Here is a 21164-nt window from a genome sequence, read left to right on the forward strand (position 1 = left end):
TTGTGAACATCTACAGTTGATCAAAACAACATTCATAGGTTTTAGGTTAATGGGTGCCACAATTCTTGAAAATCTGTAATTTTTGTTATGACTTCTTGGGATTTTTTAGAAGTTTTTGTTATGATTCTTGGGGTTTCCTTAGATTTTTTTGTTATGATTCTTGGGATTTCTTTAAAAGTTTTTGTTATGATTCTTGGGGTTTCTTTAGATTTTTTGTTACGATTCTTGGGGTTTCTTTAGATTTTTTAGTTATGATTGTTGGGGTTTCTTTAGAATTTTTTGTTATGAGTTCTTGGGGTTTCTTTAGAATAAGCTGATTTTTGTTCTTGGTTTTGATTTTCTTTATCTGCCAATGTATATACTATTTCTGCAAAAAAAATTACAGCAAGAATGGGTGGGTATAGCTGCATTTTAGTCCTTTTGTTTATATGAACTGAACAAGGGGCTTTTTCTTGATTACAGTGAAGTGGGTATCTGGTATAAATGGCAAAGAAGAGGGGTAAGACGACTTTGAACAAATCAGAAATTGCAGAAGATTGGTGCTTTGAATGTAAAGATGGAGGAAAGCTCATGATTTGTGATTATGGGTAAATTCTTCTTCCTAAAAAAATTAAAATAAATCAATTTTATTTTGGAACAAACGAAATTCTCTCAAAGCTGGTCTTGAATATAAAAATTATATTTTTGTTTTCTGGATGAAAACGTGGGACATTGTTTGGAAACTGTAATTATTAATTTATCTGGCTTGAAAAGGACGCATTTTCCAATTTAAGGTCAAAATTGCCCCTCTTCTTGGAATCCTAGGTTCTTGGTCATCTGTTATTTGTTATGTCTTTTTTTTTTTTTTTTGAAATTGTGCATTAGCTATTAGCTGACTCTTCAGTATTTCTCCATTATTAAATTAAAAAAAAAAAAAAAAAACATATATATATTTATTTATTTATTGTTTTATTTTTTTCTTGTTTGATAAACCAAAAAAATTCTTGGATAAAATCAATGTTGCTTGCAAACATTTCTGTTTTGTAATGTCATGTTATAAACAGGTTGGTTCTTTCAGTTTTCTGCTCTACTTCACTTGTATAAAGCACAAATAAATCTATAATTCCTTGGATGCTAGAGTGGATTGTGATTCTTTAAACTCATGCTCTACTTGCTGGTCATTCATCTTTTGAGATGAGCACTGCTTTTCTTTTTATATAATTTCATGTTAAAAGCTTCAGAAAATCAATGATATAAGCAGTATATCGCCTAGAAATTAGCTAGGTAGTCTTTGTTTTGGCTAGCCTTTTCTCTTTTTGCTTGGTACTCTGCAATGGTATTCATTAGGCGTTCCAGTTAATTGTCTCTGGTCTAATATGGTACAAAAATTGAAACCAACCTCTCTCTCTAATGAACAACTGAGGTCATGTGCAATTGAGAGAGTGAAAGTGCAGACAAAATAAATTGTGCATCTCCGAGAAACGCTGGCACACTACTTATGCTACTAAAGCACTTCTGTGTTTTAATCAAGTAATGATTTGTAAGCCCTCTAATTTAACAAATGCAAGTAATCTTCACTACAAAGTGAAATTCAGTTTGGCGGGGTTCATGCATTCCTGTCACGATTGCAGTTTCTTTCCTTTCATTTTTGAAATTCAAAGGATTGAAAGTAGTTGACTGTGACTGATTACCTTTGCTGCTGATGTTCACCCTGTGACTTGGTGATTCTTTCTCTTCATGGACTTCTACTAATAATATATTTTTGACTTTGCAGGGACTGTTTGAAAGCTTATCACCCTGCATGTGTGGGGAAAGATGACTCAGTCTTGACAAGTGATATCCATTGGATATGTGGCAAGCATCTTAATTTATCCTTCTTCAAGCAAATTTAATATTTCTGAATTTTATCTTTCTCCTTTTGTTTTGTCTGAGTGGTTTTTTTCCTTTTGCTAGTTTATTGATTTTGACTAACCAAAGTTGAGCATGAAAGAACATAGTTTATATTGAGCGAAAAAGGCAATTGAATTTTGAGTTTCTGTTATATTGAGATTTTTTTGAAATAATCACTGGAAAATAAACTGTCTTTGCCATTTCTACATGTATAAATAAATTTTTATAAGAACTTGTAGATACAAGTTTGAATTTCATCACTTATCCACAACCTAAATTCTCCAGGGATAGGTTCCTTTAGCGGACGTGTGTTGTATGCTTAACAAACCTTGATAAGAATATGATTAATACATATTAGCCAAGAGAATATAAAGGGCTTAAATAGTACTATACTGCAATTATTGTAGTCATGTTTTTCTTGATTGTTGGAGTTTGATTTAGAAAACAAAATCTGCTTCTCTATTACAGAACAATATTGGAATAAATGTAATTGCTTAATTTGGCTCCAAGTTGTTACTGCACCACTTTTTGGAATGACGACCACAATGTTAGAGGATCCGTAATCTGTGGTAACTTTTTCTGAAATACATAAGTACATCTATCACTTAAAGACATTAGATTAAAAGGGTAGTCTGGTGCATGAAGCTTCCCGCGTTCACACATGCTCCAGGGAAGGCCACACTCCATGGGCGGTAATGTAGATTGCATTCAAATATTTGAAGTTTGAGTACTTATTTATTGTTGGCGTATTTTGTCTTGTTAGTTTCACTGGTCATGTGTTGCTTACTTGCTTTTCATTAAATAGAATAAAAATTGTTGTGCAAAAAGTAATATCAGTTTTACCGTGTTCCAGGATGGCATACATGCTTAGTTTGCCAGAAAAGTTCAAATTATCAATGTTATTGTTGTGATAGAGCTGTATGCTCTCGCTGCATTGGTCGTATCAATTTTGTCCTTCTTAAAGGGAAGCATGGATTCTGCAATAACTGCCTAAAGCTCGCATTGCTTGTGGAAGAAGACAGAAATATTGATTCTGATGGGGTATGCATGATTATTATGGTTACTCTGAAACTGTAATTTTTTGGTTCAGTATTAACTAGTTAGTTACTATACTATTTTGGAAATGTTTATTGTCACACCCGAAGAGAACTTGTCATGGAAACTATTAACTAAACTAGCCCAGGCAAACAGCTTGAATGTTAATAGCATGACGCCTTAGGCTTCTGTCACATTTTGTGGCATGACCAATAGGTGATAGGCCGTTGGCCACTGCACAGTAAAGGAGCAGGTATTGACTGTTTCTGTGCTATTCTGACACATGTATCATTTATTATCCAGATCAAAACCTCTTTTTTGAGATTAACTTGTCTTGAACATGCTTCCTGGAGAGCAATCCAACAAAAACGGATGATCTTGGTAGGCATTTTGGTCTTCCAAATAAGTTTCCAGGGCCAAAGATCAGTAATCTAGCAATATGTGAGATGGATATTATCACGATTGATCTTGTTGTGTCACAAACTTGATTAACAGCTTATGTTCCTCTGTATGAGCATGTGAGATTACAATTTGCGTGTTTATCACTATTAATTGGCAATATTCTCTTATTTGCTTTATTTTTCCTCTAGTTGATGAGTGATCTATTCCATTTCTCATATGAATTATTGTTGCTTTCCAGGAAAGTGTAGACCTCAGAGATCGGGAAACATACGAGGGCCTTTTCAAGGAGTATTACGAGATAGTAAAAGAAAAAGAAGGATTTGACAAGAATAGTCTCCTTGCTGGTAAGGCTAAACTAAATAAGGAGAAGATTTGCCAAATTAGCTCTGATTCAGATAAACGTAGTGAAGAAGAGAACGAACACAGTGAAGAAGAGGATGAGCAGATTTCTTCAGACAATGGAGATTTCAGTGACGGAGAACCTCAGAAGAAAAGGCTTAAAAAGAAGAGATGTACACAGCAGAAAACAAAGATGCAAAGAAGTGTCAATTCAAAGAAAAAAAGTATTTGTTGGATGGGGATCAAAAGCTCTTATTGACTTTCTTCAGTTTACTGGTCAAGATACCAGAGAAAAATTATCCCAATATGATGTCACATCAATAGTAACCAAATATATAAAAGAACATAACCTAATCCATCCAGTTAAAAAGAGAAGAATCCTTTGTGATGTTCGGTTACAAGCTGTTTTTGGGAAGAAAGTGGTAAACAGACACAGAATATTTAGCCTCCTTGAAAGCCATTTTCTTGAAAATGAGGAGCAATTACAAAAGGATGAGCTTGATCATGATCTTGAAGACGATGACACAGAAATTTTGGTGGCTCCTAAAACTGAGAAAAAGGTTGAACAAAAGAAGATATCCTCAATTTGGTATTCAACTGCAGCACAAAGTCAATATGCAGCCTTGATTCCTGAAAATATCAAACTCGTTTACCTGAAGAGGAGCTTAGTGCAGGAGATGATCAAGCAGCCCGAGTCCATTGAAACCAAGATTATAGGAAGTTTTGTTCGGCTCAAGTTAGATCCACGTGACTATGAGCAGCGTAACTCTCATCAGCTTGTGCAAATTGCAGGTTGTTTTAATAAATGACTTACGTTCTTTGATTTGTCTTGAAATAGTTGCTAAAATCCCTCGGTGGACTGCTGTGAATATGTCTGAATGCTGCATTATGCTCATGTCTTCCATACGGAGATTTTGGATAATTGGACATTAACTAGCCAGAACACCTGTTTTTTCTCTAACATAAATGATTATGGTTTCCTCAATCAACTTTGTTTACACTTCTTGTTGTTAACTTGACATTGATAATATGTTCAAGCACATGAAATAAATGTTGAAACTCGAAACTCTTCTCATCTTTCCATGGGCTGAATTTCCTTTGGTCATTGCTTTGTTGCTAATATTGAGAGAAGAGTTCATTCTTAACACCCTCTATATTTTGTTTGAAGTATATAAACCTTCTTTACAATTTATTATACTTTGTCTGCCCATGTTGTATGGTACTATTACTATCTGGGTAGTCAAATTGTTTCTTTCTTTGACTGCCATATGTTAAAAGAAGTTGATTAGTTTTTACCAAAGTAATTGTGATTAGCAGTAATTAATATGTAGTTTTCAAATATGTTATTATATTTTAAATATTGTAAAAGCATCGATGCCAGAATTCACGTAGAGAATCAGATGAGTTGATTCCAGATCATGCCACTATTTTCGTGACGGATGATGTTCTTTGCTAAAAACAAGTTACTCTATTTAACCCAAAGAAGAAAAGTAGAAGACCTAGTTTGACTATCACCAAAGGTTGAGAGAGAAAATTATAAATAGGTTACTATAATATAAATCAAATAGGATTTTAATAAATTGGAAGTAGAAATTTGATATGTAAATAGAGTGGAATAGATCGATGAAAAGATATAACGTGATGAAATAAGATAAATCAATCTATTAAAGAAGTTCAGTAAATTTGGAAGGGAAAAAGGCAAGCAAGTCAAGTAAATGGGATGGAAAGAGTGAGGCAATGAACATAATCTTTTTCTCATCTTCCAAGTCTTATTATAGATTATTATCTTCCATTGAAATCTTAATCTTGAGCACCAATTTTGCTTTCAAACTGACATCTTTCTTGTTTAAGCGAGTGTTTCAGGGATCAAGCTCAGATCAAGTGATAAGTGCAACAGCGAGACTTTAATTCAAGTTTCAAATATGGCCAGAGATGTTAGCTTGACCATGCTTTCAGATGATGAGTTTTGTAAGGTAACCTACTTCATATTTTGAGGTATCTGCTATGGAATCTCTACTTATAATGTCAGCTATTTATATAACAAGCGACTGTGAATATTTTCGTATGCCTGCTCAGAAGTCTACTGTACTGCTGATTTTGAGGAGCAGATATACACAACACTTGTATGATCATTCTATCAATACAATCATTATACAGATATTAAATGTTTTTAACCAGAGTCTTGCCATGTACAAATATGTGTCGCTCTTCTAATTTAGTTTTAGATTCCAAACTGCTAAAAGCAGACTGCAAAAAAGTTGTTACTTTTGGATGTTGGTTATTTTCTAGGCCATATTTGTTTTGATGATTTTAAAAGATTAAAGGTTTTTTATTTTTTTGAGAAGTTGTTATCATTGTCCGTCTCAGATTTTGTATTAGTAGCATCATAGTAGATTTCACCCTTGGAAAAGATCCCTATTGCAGCCGATGATTAGGAAGTTTGGCATGTGGAATAGTTCTCCCTTTCTATTTCAAAATGGAAGTAAATAGTTTTTTAACCCGTCTTCAAGTTATAATCTGCATCACAGAAATCGTAACTTCTTACGTTTTTTAGTTACAGTACAACAACAATGTCAACAAACCCAGTGCATTCCCTATGCGGGGTTTAGGGAAGGTAAAGTGTACCCGGACCTTACCCTTACATGTTTTCTAGTTACGGTAAAAACCAAATTCAGTGACTGAAGAGTGGATTTATGTGGTTACCAATGTTCTCAACTTTGTGAAAGCTGAGGTTGTTCTGTGTGATCATAAAATTGGAAAGAATTTAAAATATCACAAGCGATAAATGTTTGATAGCATTCTAGAACTGCTGGACTGTCACGTGTAATTGTAGTACTCATATTATTGGACAGTCTTTTGAGCAACTGTTGGTTTTACATTAATGGGAATTGCTTATCCAAAAAATAGACCTTATAGGAGGTTTCCTACTGATTATTCCCTTTCCCATTGACTTTACAGTTGAGAATTCTGAGGATCATTTTGAGTATTTCTTGAACTGAGGGAAAGACTGATTGAACGTTTCTGGTAGTTTATATCTTAGCGGAAGCTATTATTTTGTTTCTTCAGAATACAATGTAGCATCTCACCCTTAGTTGATTTGAAGCTGTCACATGCTAAGTTGCTTGGACTCTCCAAAAATGTTGCAGCACTCGTGTCAGATCCTTCAAAAATACACTGTTTTTGGAGGATCCGACACACACCGGTCGACATTTTTGAAGAGTTTGAGCAACATAGGTCACATGTATTCCTCTATACTTGAGAAGCATCTTAGCTGTGTGGAACTACCCAGTGACTAAGCTCTACCAAGAAGCTTTTGTGGTTAACCCTTCTATTCAATGTTTTTGACATTTTTCTCTGTTTTTCAGGAAGAATGCGATGATCTGAAGGAGAAGGTGAAAGCAGGTCTGCTTGAAAAGCTTACAATTGTAAGGTTTTCTTGCTTGCAGTTTGACATAACCATTACGTTGAAACATAGTCAAGATATTATTGTATGACTGAAAGCTCTAATTTGTTTAACTATCGTTTCCAGCATATAAATGACTTGTCCAAAAAGTGCTCTCTCTTTCCACTCTGCTCAGTGCAAGTTCTGGTTACCTCTAAGACAACCCAATTTCTTTTTCATTATGGATTGAGTGGGAGCTAGTTTCTTCAGTCTCAGATCTTCAGGCAGAATGCTGCTTGCAACATACCACGTGCTCGTTTCCCTCAGAGTGACTATCTTTCAAATACCCCTCTGTTGGGAAGGAACTATTAGAACCTTGGTAGATCTTGGCTGGGTTAGTGGCACCCAGTTCTTAACCAGTTTTGAAAAAGACTTAGATATAGGGAGCTTACTGGAGTGGCCAAGTGAATTCTCAATCTTCTTCTTCTTCTAATCCTTGTCCCTTGTCATTTTAGGTTGTTGATGTAAAATGAGTCGCTGTAATGCGAATATGTTGATAATTTAGTTTCTCCCGTCCTGGTCTCTATCACTAATTATTCCGTCACTTGATAGTTTTCCATTCTAAATAAAAAGCATGCATCACTGAAACCCATTGTCTTCTTTCTTTTTTAGCAAACTCTACATCACCACCTCAAAAAAAGTGTTTTCCCATCATCTACATGTTACATGAATATTCTTTTTCTCCAAAAGGATGAGACAACTTTAGAATTGCATTAGTGGGAGGGTCGCAAGATAGATCACTACTGCAGATCAACCAAACAACATGATTCAATAGTGGGTTACGTGGATCAGTACATTTCTTTCCTAGTGTGGGAGATAATGAGGGAATCTTCCAGCTTACCAGTCTGACACAGTGCTTTTGTAGTTCTCATTTTACTGGATGGTGAGTCCTTTTAATTTGTACCACTTCATTTAAAATCTTAAGCTACTAGAAAGGGAATACATTTATCTAATTTGCATTTGGTTTTTCATCCTCCTTACTTGTGGGCATGGATATATCCCTGAACCACGGGAGGAGTTCTTAGTGATGGGTTGTGGTGAGGCTCAAATCGAAAAATAAATTCTTGCTCTGATACCATTTTGAATTGTGTGTCACCTCTATTAAATGTTTGAGCTATTAGAGATCTGCTACTTTTATTTTAGTCTTCTACATTTCTGAAAAGATATAAGTTCAATTCCTCAAGTTTTTCAGTTATAGATTTATAGATTCAGCTGAATTCCAAATCCGTTTAGTACTTAACTTTGACTCCTATTTGCAGGTGGAGCTTGAACAGAAAGCTAAAATCCTTCACGAGGACATCACAAAGCATGTATGGTTTCAATCTTACTAAGTTACTTTTAAAGTTGGATAATTTATTTCCTTGGGAACTCCTTGTTGATTTGGATTGTTTGTAGCTCTATGAATTTATACTCCATTTGCATGATAAAATGATTTCAGCTTCCATTTCGGTAACATGAAAATACTAGCGACCTGTTTATTTTTATCTTGAATCAATATATTTGCGAAACATCTAAATATCTGGTGACACCTTCACTTTTAATGTCAGAGGATTGCTCGAGAGCTGGAATTGTTGCAAAAACTCATTGATCGAGCAAATGAGAAAGGATGGAGACATGAATATCCTTTTTTCCTTATTATTTTTTGGGTGACTAAATTTATCGTATTTGACAGAATGCCAAACCAGTCCCAAGGATGGCAAATTTAGCACAGATTTGGAATCAAGCTTCTGTGTTTGGTCACTAGCATTACTTTCTATGATCACCAATTTCATCCTAACCCCTATGTTCCTCTTTTATCATCTCATCCTTCATGCCCTAATTTTGTCTGTGTGTACTGTTGTCTCGCTGTTCTTCATCCTGGTCCATTCTGCAAAGAAAGGAAAGTGTTTCCTTAACCCCTTGGTGTTTACTCTTTTCCAGCATCTGGAGAAAAGAAAGCTCCTACAGCAAGCTTCGTACCTGTCATTTGTGCTGCAGAATATTCCTGCAGTGATTCCAGAGGAAGTAGAGCTTGAATCTCTTGATAGGAATGACAATCAGATGCACCAATGCTCAGATGAGACAACCCCTATGAAACAAAATATTCCTAGAACGACTCCCGAGAAAGTAGAGCTTGAACCTCTGTCTAAGGACGAGAAGGATGACAATCAGATGCATCAATGTGCAGATGAGACAACTCCTACTGTAGCTATCAAATGTGAACCGAAAGATGGAGCACCTTGCTCAGGTAGTTAGTAGATGTAATGTAGCTTTGTGCAACTCCTGTCTTCTCCTCCCTTGGTCAAATTGGCGTTGTCAAGCCTTTCCTGGAGAACTTAGTAGCCCATCTCTAACAGGAGGAAAGATGTTTCTATCAGTTGCAGGTCTTACCAGTTAAGACTCTTTATCGGACCTCTCTAGTTGTTGTAAGAAAAACCAGGTGTAGTCATTTTGAAGTTGCATTTGCTCTTTCCCTATATCTGATAATGGATCAGGGGTTATATGGTGTATTTTTTTCAACTTAATGCAGCTTATCTCCCTTTTCCAGAATTTCTCGTCTGAACTTTGCATGTCTTCCCTGGATGAAATATCCAAACTAAATGTTATCTATATTTACAGTCTTTGAACTTGCTTGTCTTCCCTTTGTGCACACGTTGGGTGGTTTCATGTAAACGTTACTGGGAAAATCATCGACATGTTGATATAAATGAACTTCTCAGAGTGGTATCCTTCTCTCAGAACAGTACCCCCCACGTTATGTTTCATTCTGAAGAAGGAAAAAAGTGCTAGTACTGTATTAGGCTCTGGGAGAAGGAAGCAAATCTTCTTATGAGGATTCTGTTACATCTAAAGATGAGCCTACAACAACATAGACATATCACGTGTAATCCTACGAAGTGGGGTTTGAAGACGTTAAAGTGTATGCAAACCTTATTTAGAGAGACGGTTTAAATGGACCCTCGGCTGAAGAATAAATAGTACAAGAAGTAACTAAAGTGAATGTGAGTCTACATCATCTAAAAATTCTCTTTGAAAAGTTACAATTCATCTTGATACTTCAATATCATTGAAATCCAACAGCTTTGATTGTAATAGCTAAATTTACTATTGCTTCGTTCATTAAGTTAATTTTATACCCTCAATAACATCATATAATACACTGACCACGGATGAAACTATACCAATTTTCTACGATTAAGTAATTTAATAATGGAGAAGGGCCTAAAATGCCCCTCAAGTATTTGAATTGGTACAAAATTACCCTCCATCCACCTATCGGTCCTAAAATACCCCTGACTTCCACTTTTTTGGTAAAAAATACCCTTATGTCTAACATATCATACTCATTAGGTGGATCAAGGGTAATATTGTACCAAATCTCATAGTTTAAGGACATTTTAGCCCCTTTTCCGTTAAAATAATTTGAAATTACTTAATATATAAGTTCACATGATTGACTTGATTTTGAATTTCATAGTAAATTTAAAATTATAAAAAGGTTAGGCATCTACTCTCTACACTCCTCCCTTCCGGGCCCTTCACTTCCTATCTCTTCCATTTTTTTTTCTATTTGGATCTTGTCCACCATTTTTTTAAAATTTATGACAAACAAGAGAGAAAAAAAAGGAGGAAAATAACGATGCATTCATATAAAAATAATTAGTTCAATAAAAGATGACTTAATTAAACAAATATGTACAAATATTACATTTTTCTTTCTTGTGTACCCAAAATTAAAAATATAAGAATAAAAATAATCATTTCTCGTATCCTCACCCTCATCCCATCATGACAATAATACTAATTAAAAGAATATAAATATGTGAGTTCATTTCAAGTTTGAGTCCCGGATTTCCTAATTAAGAATAACATATTACAAAAAGGAATAAAAGAGAAAATGAACAAGACATTTGGATAATTGAGAGGAAAAATTATATTAATGAAAAGAAAAAAAAATTTAGATGGACAATCAGTCGGGGCAAGTATGAATTTTAGTTGGATCCCCATTTATGAGTTAGGTTATGTAATAATAAAGGGAAATTTTTCAAAATGTCAATATTTAAACATTTAATAGGATCCATTGTCAACACTTTCAATATTTAGTAAAAATGTCAAAAAATAGTTTATTATGTATCTTATTTAAGTTTTCATTATTTGTTTTAATAGAAAGAATACAATTGTTAAATAACAGAAAGGAGAAGTTTATGGGAGATAATAATTTTAAAAAGGAACAGTCCCTTAAAAGTCTCATTAGTTACAAAAATCAAAATTGAATACTTCATCGGCGACCCATTGTTGATCAATTTTCTCATTATCGATATTCAAGATTCAATTGAAAATACGCAACCTCTAATCAATTTATTTTGATTAAAATCTATTTTTTTTCTATTTGGTAAGATAGATTTGAACGAAATAGGATAAAATTAAAAAAAATTGTTGGCAAGCAGCTTTGGAGAATGATTTTTCTGCTAGAAGTTCGATAAAATTGGTGGAATACAAATTGGATCATGTATTAGTTAATTGCTTCATCCTTAATCTGTTTCTAATTGATTATAATTTTGAATTTTTTTACATAATTGTAAACTGTATTTATTTTCATTGTAAATTGTATGTATTATGAACAATGTATGAATAATTAGTTTTGGTGGATTCGTTGAATTTTTTTGCTTGTTGAATACGAAAATAATAATGGATTGTTTGAAGACATGTTTTTTTTCATTGGCTGTTTGTTTTTAATTTTTGAATCAAATTGTATCCCTACGACAAATAAATTGGGGCGGGTACAATTTTTTACGACAATTGTACTGTATTTTCATTTATTTTTTTGGTTATTTGTTTTCTGTTTGTTGAACTACATTGTATCTTAGAAACCACATCACATAAATACAAATTTATACCAATGTAACTTATAATCCACACAAGACAAATACAATAATTATTATGATCTAATGAATACACCAAATATGCCATACTGAATAGAATCTAAAAAATCATCATTGTTTGTTTAAAATGAATACAAATGTATGAAGTTAATATGTATCTTAACTTGACTGGATACAAACAACACTCTTGCAATGTCCATAACTAGAAAATGATACTGGAACAACTGTAAAATAAACTCCATCTTAGTCTACCCGACTTTGACTTTGACTTGAAAGAGTTATGCATAGCATAATGAATACAAACACATGTAAATACAATAACTTGTAAAGCTCATAACACAACCACAACAAATATGCCATAATGAATACAAAACAATCAAATAATAAGGAGCGAGTACAATCTAAAATATCATCACTATTTGTTTTAAAGAAATACAAATGTATAAGTTAATATGTATCTCTACTTAATTGGATACAAACAACACTCTTACAATGTCCATAACTAGAAAATGATATACAGAGCATAGTGAATACAAAAACCTATAAGTACAGTAACTTATAAAATCACACAACACATATACAACAAATATACCATGATGAATACAAAATCATCCAATAAGAATTCATTAATACAATTTGAAATAGCATCATTATCTAAAGAATAAAAATATTCTTAATTTACATAATACATACCAATGTACATACCTAGAAAATGGTGATTCCAAATATGTGGTATTTTATCAAAACTAACAAAATATCCACAACAATATTTCGATCGTCTCTCTTCCATCATTTTAGCAACGGATCCTACATTATCCGCCATTTCTTGAGTAATACGTGGATTAAATGATGAAAAATTGCTAGAAAATTGTTGATTAAGTTGGACACCTCTAGTAATTCTCTTAGATTCTGCCATTGGAGAGTGATTTAGAGTTTATCAAACCCTAAACTCGATTTCAACTACAAACAGCAATTTTGAACGATTTAAATAAAAATAAAATCATAAAATAAATCTTAAAAAACGAATAAAGATGCATACCTTAATCAAAGGGATTGTGTGAATATCTTATAAAATATACTTTCCAATTTACAACAACAACAACATACCCAGTGAAATCCCACTAGGTGGGGTCTGAGGAGGGTAAAGTGTACGCAGACCTTGCCACTACCTCGTGCGAGGTAGAGAGGCTGTTTCCGAAAGACCCTCAGCTCAAGTACATCAAATCCAAGTAAAAGGCGAGGAAAACAGTGTATATACATACCATCCAATACGAAAGATAGTATACAATCAACAAAGGAAGACAGTAACATCAATAAACAATGAGAGAAGTGAAACACATTAAACAACATAAGGCTATAGATATCACAGACAAGAACTGCAAGTGCAAGACTAGGACTACTACACACGCTAACAACCCCTACCCTTGCAAGGAGAGACAATACGCTAGCCCTACTAACCTTCAACCTTAATACGCGACCTCCACTCCTTCCTATCTAGAGTCATGAAAGAAAAAAAAAACAAACAAGAAGGAACAGAGAGAGGCGGGCTTTGAAATGGAGAAGAATTGGAAGATGAAATTATGAGAGAGAAAATATTCACTTTTTTTAAAAACATATGAGAGAGAATTAATTGAAAAATGTGTAATTAAAGTGAGATAAAATAGGAAGTAAATTAGGATACACAATCTTTTCTAAAATAATGACATTTTGACATTTTTACTAATATTTATAAAGTATGAAGGTTTTTACTAATTAAGTTAAGTTTTTTGACTAGTTTGCTAATTTGGGGTCTATTGAAAATAGGCCAATAGGAAGATATCATGAAATTAATTATTTTTTCAATATTATTTCAAGTGTATCGGGTCAAAATATGAATCATAATTCATAAGTGGTTTTATAGAAAAATAGAATTTTTAAAAATATCATTTTTATTATTTATTTGAGAAGGGTTTAAATTTGGACCAATCACATTAAGCAATATAATAAATAAATATTTAATAATTTTACTTTAATGGAGCTATTAAAAATAAGGGCAAATATGAGTCAAAGGATTAACATCGAGGGTATTTTTAAATCGAAAGGTGGACATCAGGGGTATTTTAGGGCCGATAGGTGGATGAAGGGTAATTTTGTACTAATTCAAATACTTGAGGAGCATTTTAGACTCTTCTCCGATTTAATAAAGCAAAAATATATGCTAACTAATCATATGCTTAAGTGAAACAAGTTTATATTTATATATGTCATACATCTAGTGATCCTCATATTTATATATTTGTAACCTATGTAAAAAGTATTCTAAGTCATAATAATTGATAATTCAAAATGTTTAAAAGATTTATAAAAAACTTAATGTCAAAGATATATTTGTTTGAATCTCGAAATTCGAAAAGTGTCACATAAAATAGGACAAAGGGAGTATTACTTTTTCTCATACTATCCTTAGTATTAAATTATTAGTACTCTCTTTGGGCAACAATAGTTATCCACTATTGACTTGACATATGAATTAAGGTAGGAGTGTGCATTGATCGGTTCGGTTCAATTTTGTGTATTATCGATTCGGTTTGGTTTTTAAATATGCTAATCCAATAACAAATCAATAAGATTTTTTTTATCGATTTTAGGTCGTTATCGGTTTGATTTTTGATTTACCCAATAAGAAAATGTCCGTAAAATATTATATGACTTCTCACTTCTATAAATGATTTGATATAGTGAAACAAGAAATATAATGAGAAATTGCATCAGTAAGAGAAAATATAGCACGAAGGTTTACACGTCACCGCCAAAATATAGTATGAAATTTCTTATGTTAATCAAATTACAGACCTTTACAAACTTGCAAAAGCTACAACCTACAATTACAAACTAAAACTAAAATCAAATAGTCCAATAAGACTAAAAAAAAAACTAAAATCAAATAGCTACAATACCGAACCCTTACTTTAGTTTTTGAGTTTTGAATAAACAATAAAGACGAGTAAAATGACCTAGTGTGAAGTGAATATTACTAATAATTTGACATAGTTATAGTGTCTAGTTATATTTTAAATTATTAATATTAAATATTTAGGAAGGGTAAAGTAGTAAATTATTACCATCTTATTGGGCCATCGATTTACCCAATAACCCAATAACTTTTTTGATAAACCCATTAAAAACCCAATAACCTAAAATCCCAATAACAATAACCCAATAACATTTTTTCGGTTCGATTTATTGGTCGGTTCGATTTTTGCACATCCCTATTAAGAAGTTGTAAATTTTTTACCAAATCACCCTTGTCATCTAAATATTGAAAAATGAACCGTATGTAATAGCAAGGGTAAAATATGCATAAAATGGTAAATGTTCATTGATTTTATAAACTTGATAAGTATCGTTGGACATTCCAAAATAATATAGTGGACAAATAAAGATGAATAAGTGGAGTATATAAAATAGTAATAGTAGGCAAATTTTTAGAATTCAAAGAAGATTAATTTAGTAAGAAATATTTTTATTTTTCTAAAAATAAAATGTCATAACAATATGCTATGATCAAGTAAAATAAAAAGGAGGAAGTAATTAAATTAAGAAGAGAGAGGTAAAACCAATGTGCATCAACTTGGAAAAGCAGGACACCATTTTTAATAGGAAAGAGAAAAGGCAAAAGGGAAATACGAAATGGAAAAAAGAGAGAGGATCATCAAATAAGACGCTTGAGTTAGCTTTTCTCACTTGCATATCGTAAATTCACACGCTTTTAACTGTAATGGGTTACCCAAGGGTAATTGCTCATGTAGAATTGTTGGTGTTCAAGGCATTGCTTGGGGTTTTGGTGGTCTTATTTTTGCCCTTGTTTACTGCACTGTTGGCATCTATCTTTCTGACTTTTTTTACCTCCATAGTTTATGTATTTGTCTAAAGTTGTGTGTTTATTTCCAATGTTATAGTCTCTTTTATCATGTTCATTAGTGATATTTTGCTTCAAAGATGAGAGCTTTAGTGGCTATACTTCTTTACCTCCATAGTTTATGTATTCTCCTAAATTGATTGTGTGTTTAGCTTTATTAGTGATATTTTACTTCAAAGATAAGAACTTTAATGTGTTTTTTTTTATTAATGAAGAAGGAAAATCTATCAAGTTGCATTCTTTACCAGTTATTTTGAGCTTCTTTGTCTAAAGTATTCCTCTGGAGTTTTGCAGTACAACAAGATTAACACTTCCCTTTTGGACCATGTGGAGAATAAAAGATTCTTTTTTTATGGAATGTTGTTACTTGTTATGGTCTTTTTAGATATACTAATGATATTTCCTTCTGATAGAGCTGGATTAAGTTCTAAGTAGTACCTTAGCCAAAGATGGCCAGATCACGGAGAATTGGTTTTTATTGAGTTTTAAGTTCTATCACACGATCAGATTACTTATAAGGTAGTTACAAGTAATTTCTTTGATAAAAATTAAATGACAACCTAGTAAAAATGGTAAATAGCTTGCTTACATAGGTTAAATTACACGAATAGTGCAAGAAGTCTTTATACTACCAGTGCATATAACTTATATACTTTTAAATTTATTCTCTGTGTTCTGACCTTGAGAAAATTCTTGGCTTTGATCATCAGGTGGCCACGTTTGGTCTGTTTCTAGCAAGCAAATTGTCCCTAACCAGGGCAGTGTTCTACATTGTGATGCAATGCCTTGGTATGCTTTGTGGTGTTGGTGTTGTCAAAGGGTTCCAACCATCTTTTTTAAGATTAAGGGTGGAGGTGCCAATGTTGTGAGCCATGATTACACCAAGGGAGATGAGATTGTTGGCACTTCTATTCTTGTCTACACAGTCTTCTCTGCTACTGTTGCCCAGAGAAATGCGAGACACTCCCATGGCCCTGTGAGTACTTATAGTTGACTTCTCGTTTTGTGCTTTAGATTTTATAGTTGAGCTAATTAAATTTGTATACCAACTCATTATTGTGTTCTGTAGATTTTGGCTCCTCTCCTGATTGGATTTGCTGTGTTCTTGGTTCATTTGGCCACCATCCCTATTAAATACACTGGCATTAACCCTGCTAGAAGCGTAGGTGCTGCCATTGTCTACAACAGAAAACATGCATGGATGACCATGTAAGTTCTACTTCTATGCAGTAATTCATGAGTAATTGAGTGTTGTAATACAAGAGTAGATTGCTTTGTCACGCCCCGAGCCTACACCCTGGGGGGGACTGGCACTCGAGAACCATTGCTGGTCCCAAGCGAACCCTTGTCCTGGCTTACTTATTCAGCGGAAGACTTAAAAGCATAAATACAAGGATTCAATGCATCTCTACTCAACTGTTTAATAAAATACTTAGAACGTTTAAAGATCAAACATTCAACTTGGCCAAAATGACAACTCAAGTCTTAACATATGAAATAATAATATAAAGACAACTGACTACTAACTGTCTATGAAGCCTCTAAAACAAAGAGGGATGTCGGGACAGGACCCTCGATCATCCTAACAACTGAAAACTAAACAATTATGAAAATGACCCTCCGAAAAGCAAGGAGGCTCACCAACTGACTCTGAGTTCTCAACTGGATCAACGAGGCGTTGGATGCTGATCCTGGTTACCTGCGTATGCATCATTAGACGATGCAGGCCAACTGGCATCAGTACATTGAATGTATGAGTATGCGAGTTGGAATGCTAAACATAACATAAGCTTGAAAAGAGTCTGAAAGAAACACTTACCTTGGCCTTACTCAACTCCTGAATACTTAACTCAGATGTGAAGTAAAACAACAATAAAAGTGCAGTTTATACAAAACATTTAAAACAATACTTGATATCTCAACATGTTAAAGACATTAAAAAACAACTCAATTACATAAAAGTAATATAATAATACTGTGGGAGTTTCTCTAACCGACAACCACCACTATGAGCCTAAGTGGTGATACAACGTCTTGCCCACGCTGCCAGAATTGTCCTATACTTTGCTGGTGCTCAGTACTACTCTCAAAATGTACTTAGCTCATGTGTTTGTATAAACAAAACTTTTTCTTTGGTTTGAGATAATTACTCAAAACTTAGCTTAAAAGCTCTCTTGGAAATCGGTGTTTCCCTTTCTTGTTCAAATGTGAAAACATTTTAAACTCTTGGGAATACTTAGTTCCCTTATAACTTGTGAAGAAATGAACTCAACTCTTTACTCTTTGCTTAACTCAAAACTTATGTCTTAAAACAAAGTTAAAACGTTTGTAAAAGACTCTTGAAATTTTTTATGAACTTCTCTTGACTTGTTTCTTGACTCTTAACTTTCCTTGAATTGAATTATGGATTCAAAGATTGTGATTTGTGATAGCAAGGATCTCATGATATTTAGGAGTGTTTTTAGATAGCTAAGCATGAGAAAAGATCAAGAAATCACCGCCTTGGAGCAAGTCCGCGACGCGGAGATGCATTTAAATAAATGATCGCGAAATTAAATTTTGAGACAGAGGAGTCCGCGTCCTAACCGCGACACAGAGGAAATTTTCATGCACTGGGGAGCAAGTCCGCGATGCGGAATTGCGTGCCAAAACCTGCTCGACTTTTTCCTTCTTCATTTTCTCACCCCAATTCGCCTAAATCCGATTCGTTTTCTCAATCCCTCTTTAGAATCAAATACCCAGTATATATACACAAGAATATAACCCAAAACAACCCTTAAATCGACACGATTTCATCAAGAACCCCACAATCCCATCAAATCTCAGGAACTAAAACAAACTTCAAGATCATAATTCAAGAACATCATACTTTCAACTTTCTAGAAACGAATATCTCTGGAACAAACATGTTTGGCGCATGGGTGAATGAACCCAACGCTATGAAAGTCTCACATACCTCGTAGGATTGAATCCTTGGCGAATTCCACAACCAAAATCGCTAGAACTTGACAAATCTTGAGCTTCTCTTCTCCTTTCTCCTTTTTTCTCTTCTCTCAAAGCCCTAGCGTATTTCTTAATTGCGTAAACTGAACTAACTCAGTTTAGACCCTTAGAAAATTACCAAAAACGCAATTAAAACAATAGGGTAAGGAAAAGACCAAACTACCCTTCCAAAATCCGGATTGAACTTTCCTTATTCGAACAACCCAACTTCCAATGGGCATATCTCACTCATACGAACTCGGAATCGCGCAAACTCTGCGGCGTTTGAAAGATAATTCAACGATCTTTTCTACGGTATCTGGAAACACACCTAACTCATCCTGAGCTAGTACTTATGGTCGTTTGAAGTTGACCAAAAACCCAAACTTAACATAACAAATTTCCAGATTTTCATTTTTTCCTAAAATGACTATTTCCAATTCTAACTCTTTCTAGTTCTTTCAATTAGCGAGATGTTACATGCTCCAATCCAAGTAGTATAACTTTCTTGAAGTATAATATTTTTTAAGCAATTGCTACTGAACATTGTTTTGATCGTCGTAGTTCCAAACGACAAGTGTTTCCATTCTTCTGTTTAGTTGTTGACTGTGTGTCGGCAATTTATAACTTTTTTGAAGTATAACATTTCTTAAGTAATTACTACTAAATATTATTTTGATCGTCGTAGTTCCAAATTGCCAAATGTTTCCATTCTTCTGTCTACTTGTTGAGTGTGTGTCAAAAATTCATAAGTAACTGATTGCTAAAATCCAAGAAAAGATTCCTCCAATCGAAGAAGCATAACTTTGTTGAATTGGACTCTTCTGTTAAAAAAACCTTATTAGAAAAATCTTTCTATTTTTGTTACTCCCTGTTAGAATATAAATAAGTATTTCCTACTTAGAATAGGAATAGGAATAGGAATAGGAATAAGAATAGGAATCCTAGTTGGAAAAGGATTCCAATGTAGTGTCTATAAATAGGGTTTCAATGTAACTATTTAGATACACAATTCAATAATATTTTTCCCATATATTTCTCACATGGTATCAGAGCATTGGTGAGAAACTTCAAGTCACCGTGTCAAATTCCGGCGACGACGGTTGGGACTGATTTGTGTCATCTTTTCGTTCTGAAGGTGTTGTGCGAAAGACAACACCATCACGAGGCTCGGGAAGCTCAGGCGACTGAACCCCAATTAGATCCACCGGAAAACAGCCCCTCACGCGCCTCCACGCGCCGTTCGAAGGTGGAAGTTTTCCGGCAAGATCTGGTCACGCGTTGGCGCGTGAGTGCTGCTCCGGTCATCTGTTTTCGAGCAGTTTTCTTCTTTTAGGGTCGTCCAGTATTTTCGACCAGAACCCAGTCAGTTTTCTCCAGATCCGATCACCAGAATTAGGGTTTCGGTGATTTACAGGCAGTTTCCGGCGAAAGCAGATCACTGTAGGGCAGTTTCTGGCAAGTTCCTGGTAAAATCAGAATTTTCAGGCCACTGTGGGCAGATTACGGCAGATTCCGGCAGCTTCCAATATTTTCAGACCACTGTAGCAGTTTCTGTCAATTTCCAGCATACATACCAGTCTATGGAGAATCGACGAAGGAGAGAACGTTTTGAAAAATCTCAATCCAAATGTAGTCATTGTCATAAACATAGACACACTCGTGACGTATGTTATATTTTGCATGGTCCACCACCCAGTTATGATCCTAGTGTTCTAAAGGAATATAAAGAGTTCCTTCGGTATCGTGCAAATAAACAAACGTCTCCATAAGTAGTTTCAGTTGCACAACCTGATGTTTCTGTTGCGGGTAATTCATTTACTTGTGTGTCACAGGCAAGCACTCTTGGATCATGGGTCATAGACTCAGGGGCTTCTGATCATATCTCTGGTAATAAATCACTATTGTCTGATATTGTTTATTCACAATCTCTTCCAGCTATTACTTTAGCCAATGGGATCCAAACAAAACCAAAAGGGGTTGGAAAAGCCAAACCCGTATCTTCTGTCACCCTAGACTCTGTTCTTTATGTCCCTGGTTCTCCTTTTAATCTAGCATCGGTTAGTCGTTTGACGAAAGCCCTACATTGTAGCATAACCTTTTTTGATGATTTTTTTCTCATGCAGGACCGCAGTACGGGACAGATGATTGGAACAGGACATGAATCACAAGGCCTTTACTATCTTACCTCTTCAAATTCCTTAACAACATGCTCCGTTACAGATTCCCCAGATCTAATTCACAAACGTTTGGGACATCCAAGTCTATCCAAACTGCAAAAGATGGTGCCTAGTTTGTCTAGTTTATCCACATTAGATTGTGAGTCGTGTCAACT

At 34.2% G+C, this 21164-nt stretch overlaps 1 protein-coding gene across 1 annotated transcript in view; it reads left to right on the top strand.

The window, feature by feature from the left end:
* The first annotated feature begins 2530 nt into the window (after window positions 1-2530).
* Window positions 2531-21164, top strand: part of LOC125814973 (zinc finger CCCH domain-containing protein 19-like) — a 61248-nt gene continuing 42614 nt past the window's right edge. The window contains 8 exon segments of the mRNA XM_049494405.1: window positions 2531-2590; window positions 2707-2910; window positions 3545-3862; window positions 3864-4437; window positions 5497-5618; window positions 7011-7070; window positions 8347-8397; window positions 8635-8705. Of these exon segments, the coding sequence (XP_049350362.1) occupies window positions 2531-2590; window positions 2707-2910; window positions 3545-3862; window positions 3864-4437; window positions 5497-5618; window positions 7011-7070; window positions 8347-8397; window positions 8635-8705 (1460 nt within the window).

Source organism: Solanum verrucosum, unplaced genomic scaffold (genome assembly GCF_900185275.1).
Source record: "Solanum verrucosum unplaced genomic scaffold, falcon-dt-bn FXZP01000261.1, whole genome shotgun sequence".
Taxonomy (NCBI): domain Eukaryota; kingdom Viridiplantae; phylum Streptophyta; class Magnoliopsida; order Solanales; family Solanaceae; genus Solanum; species Solanum verrucosum.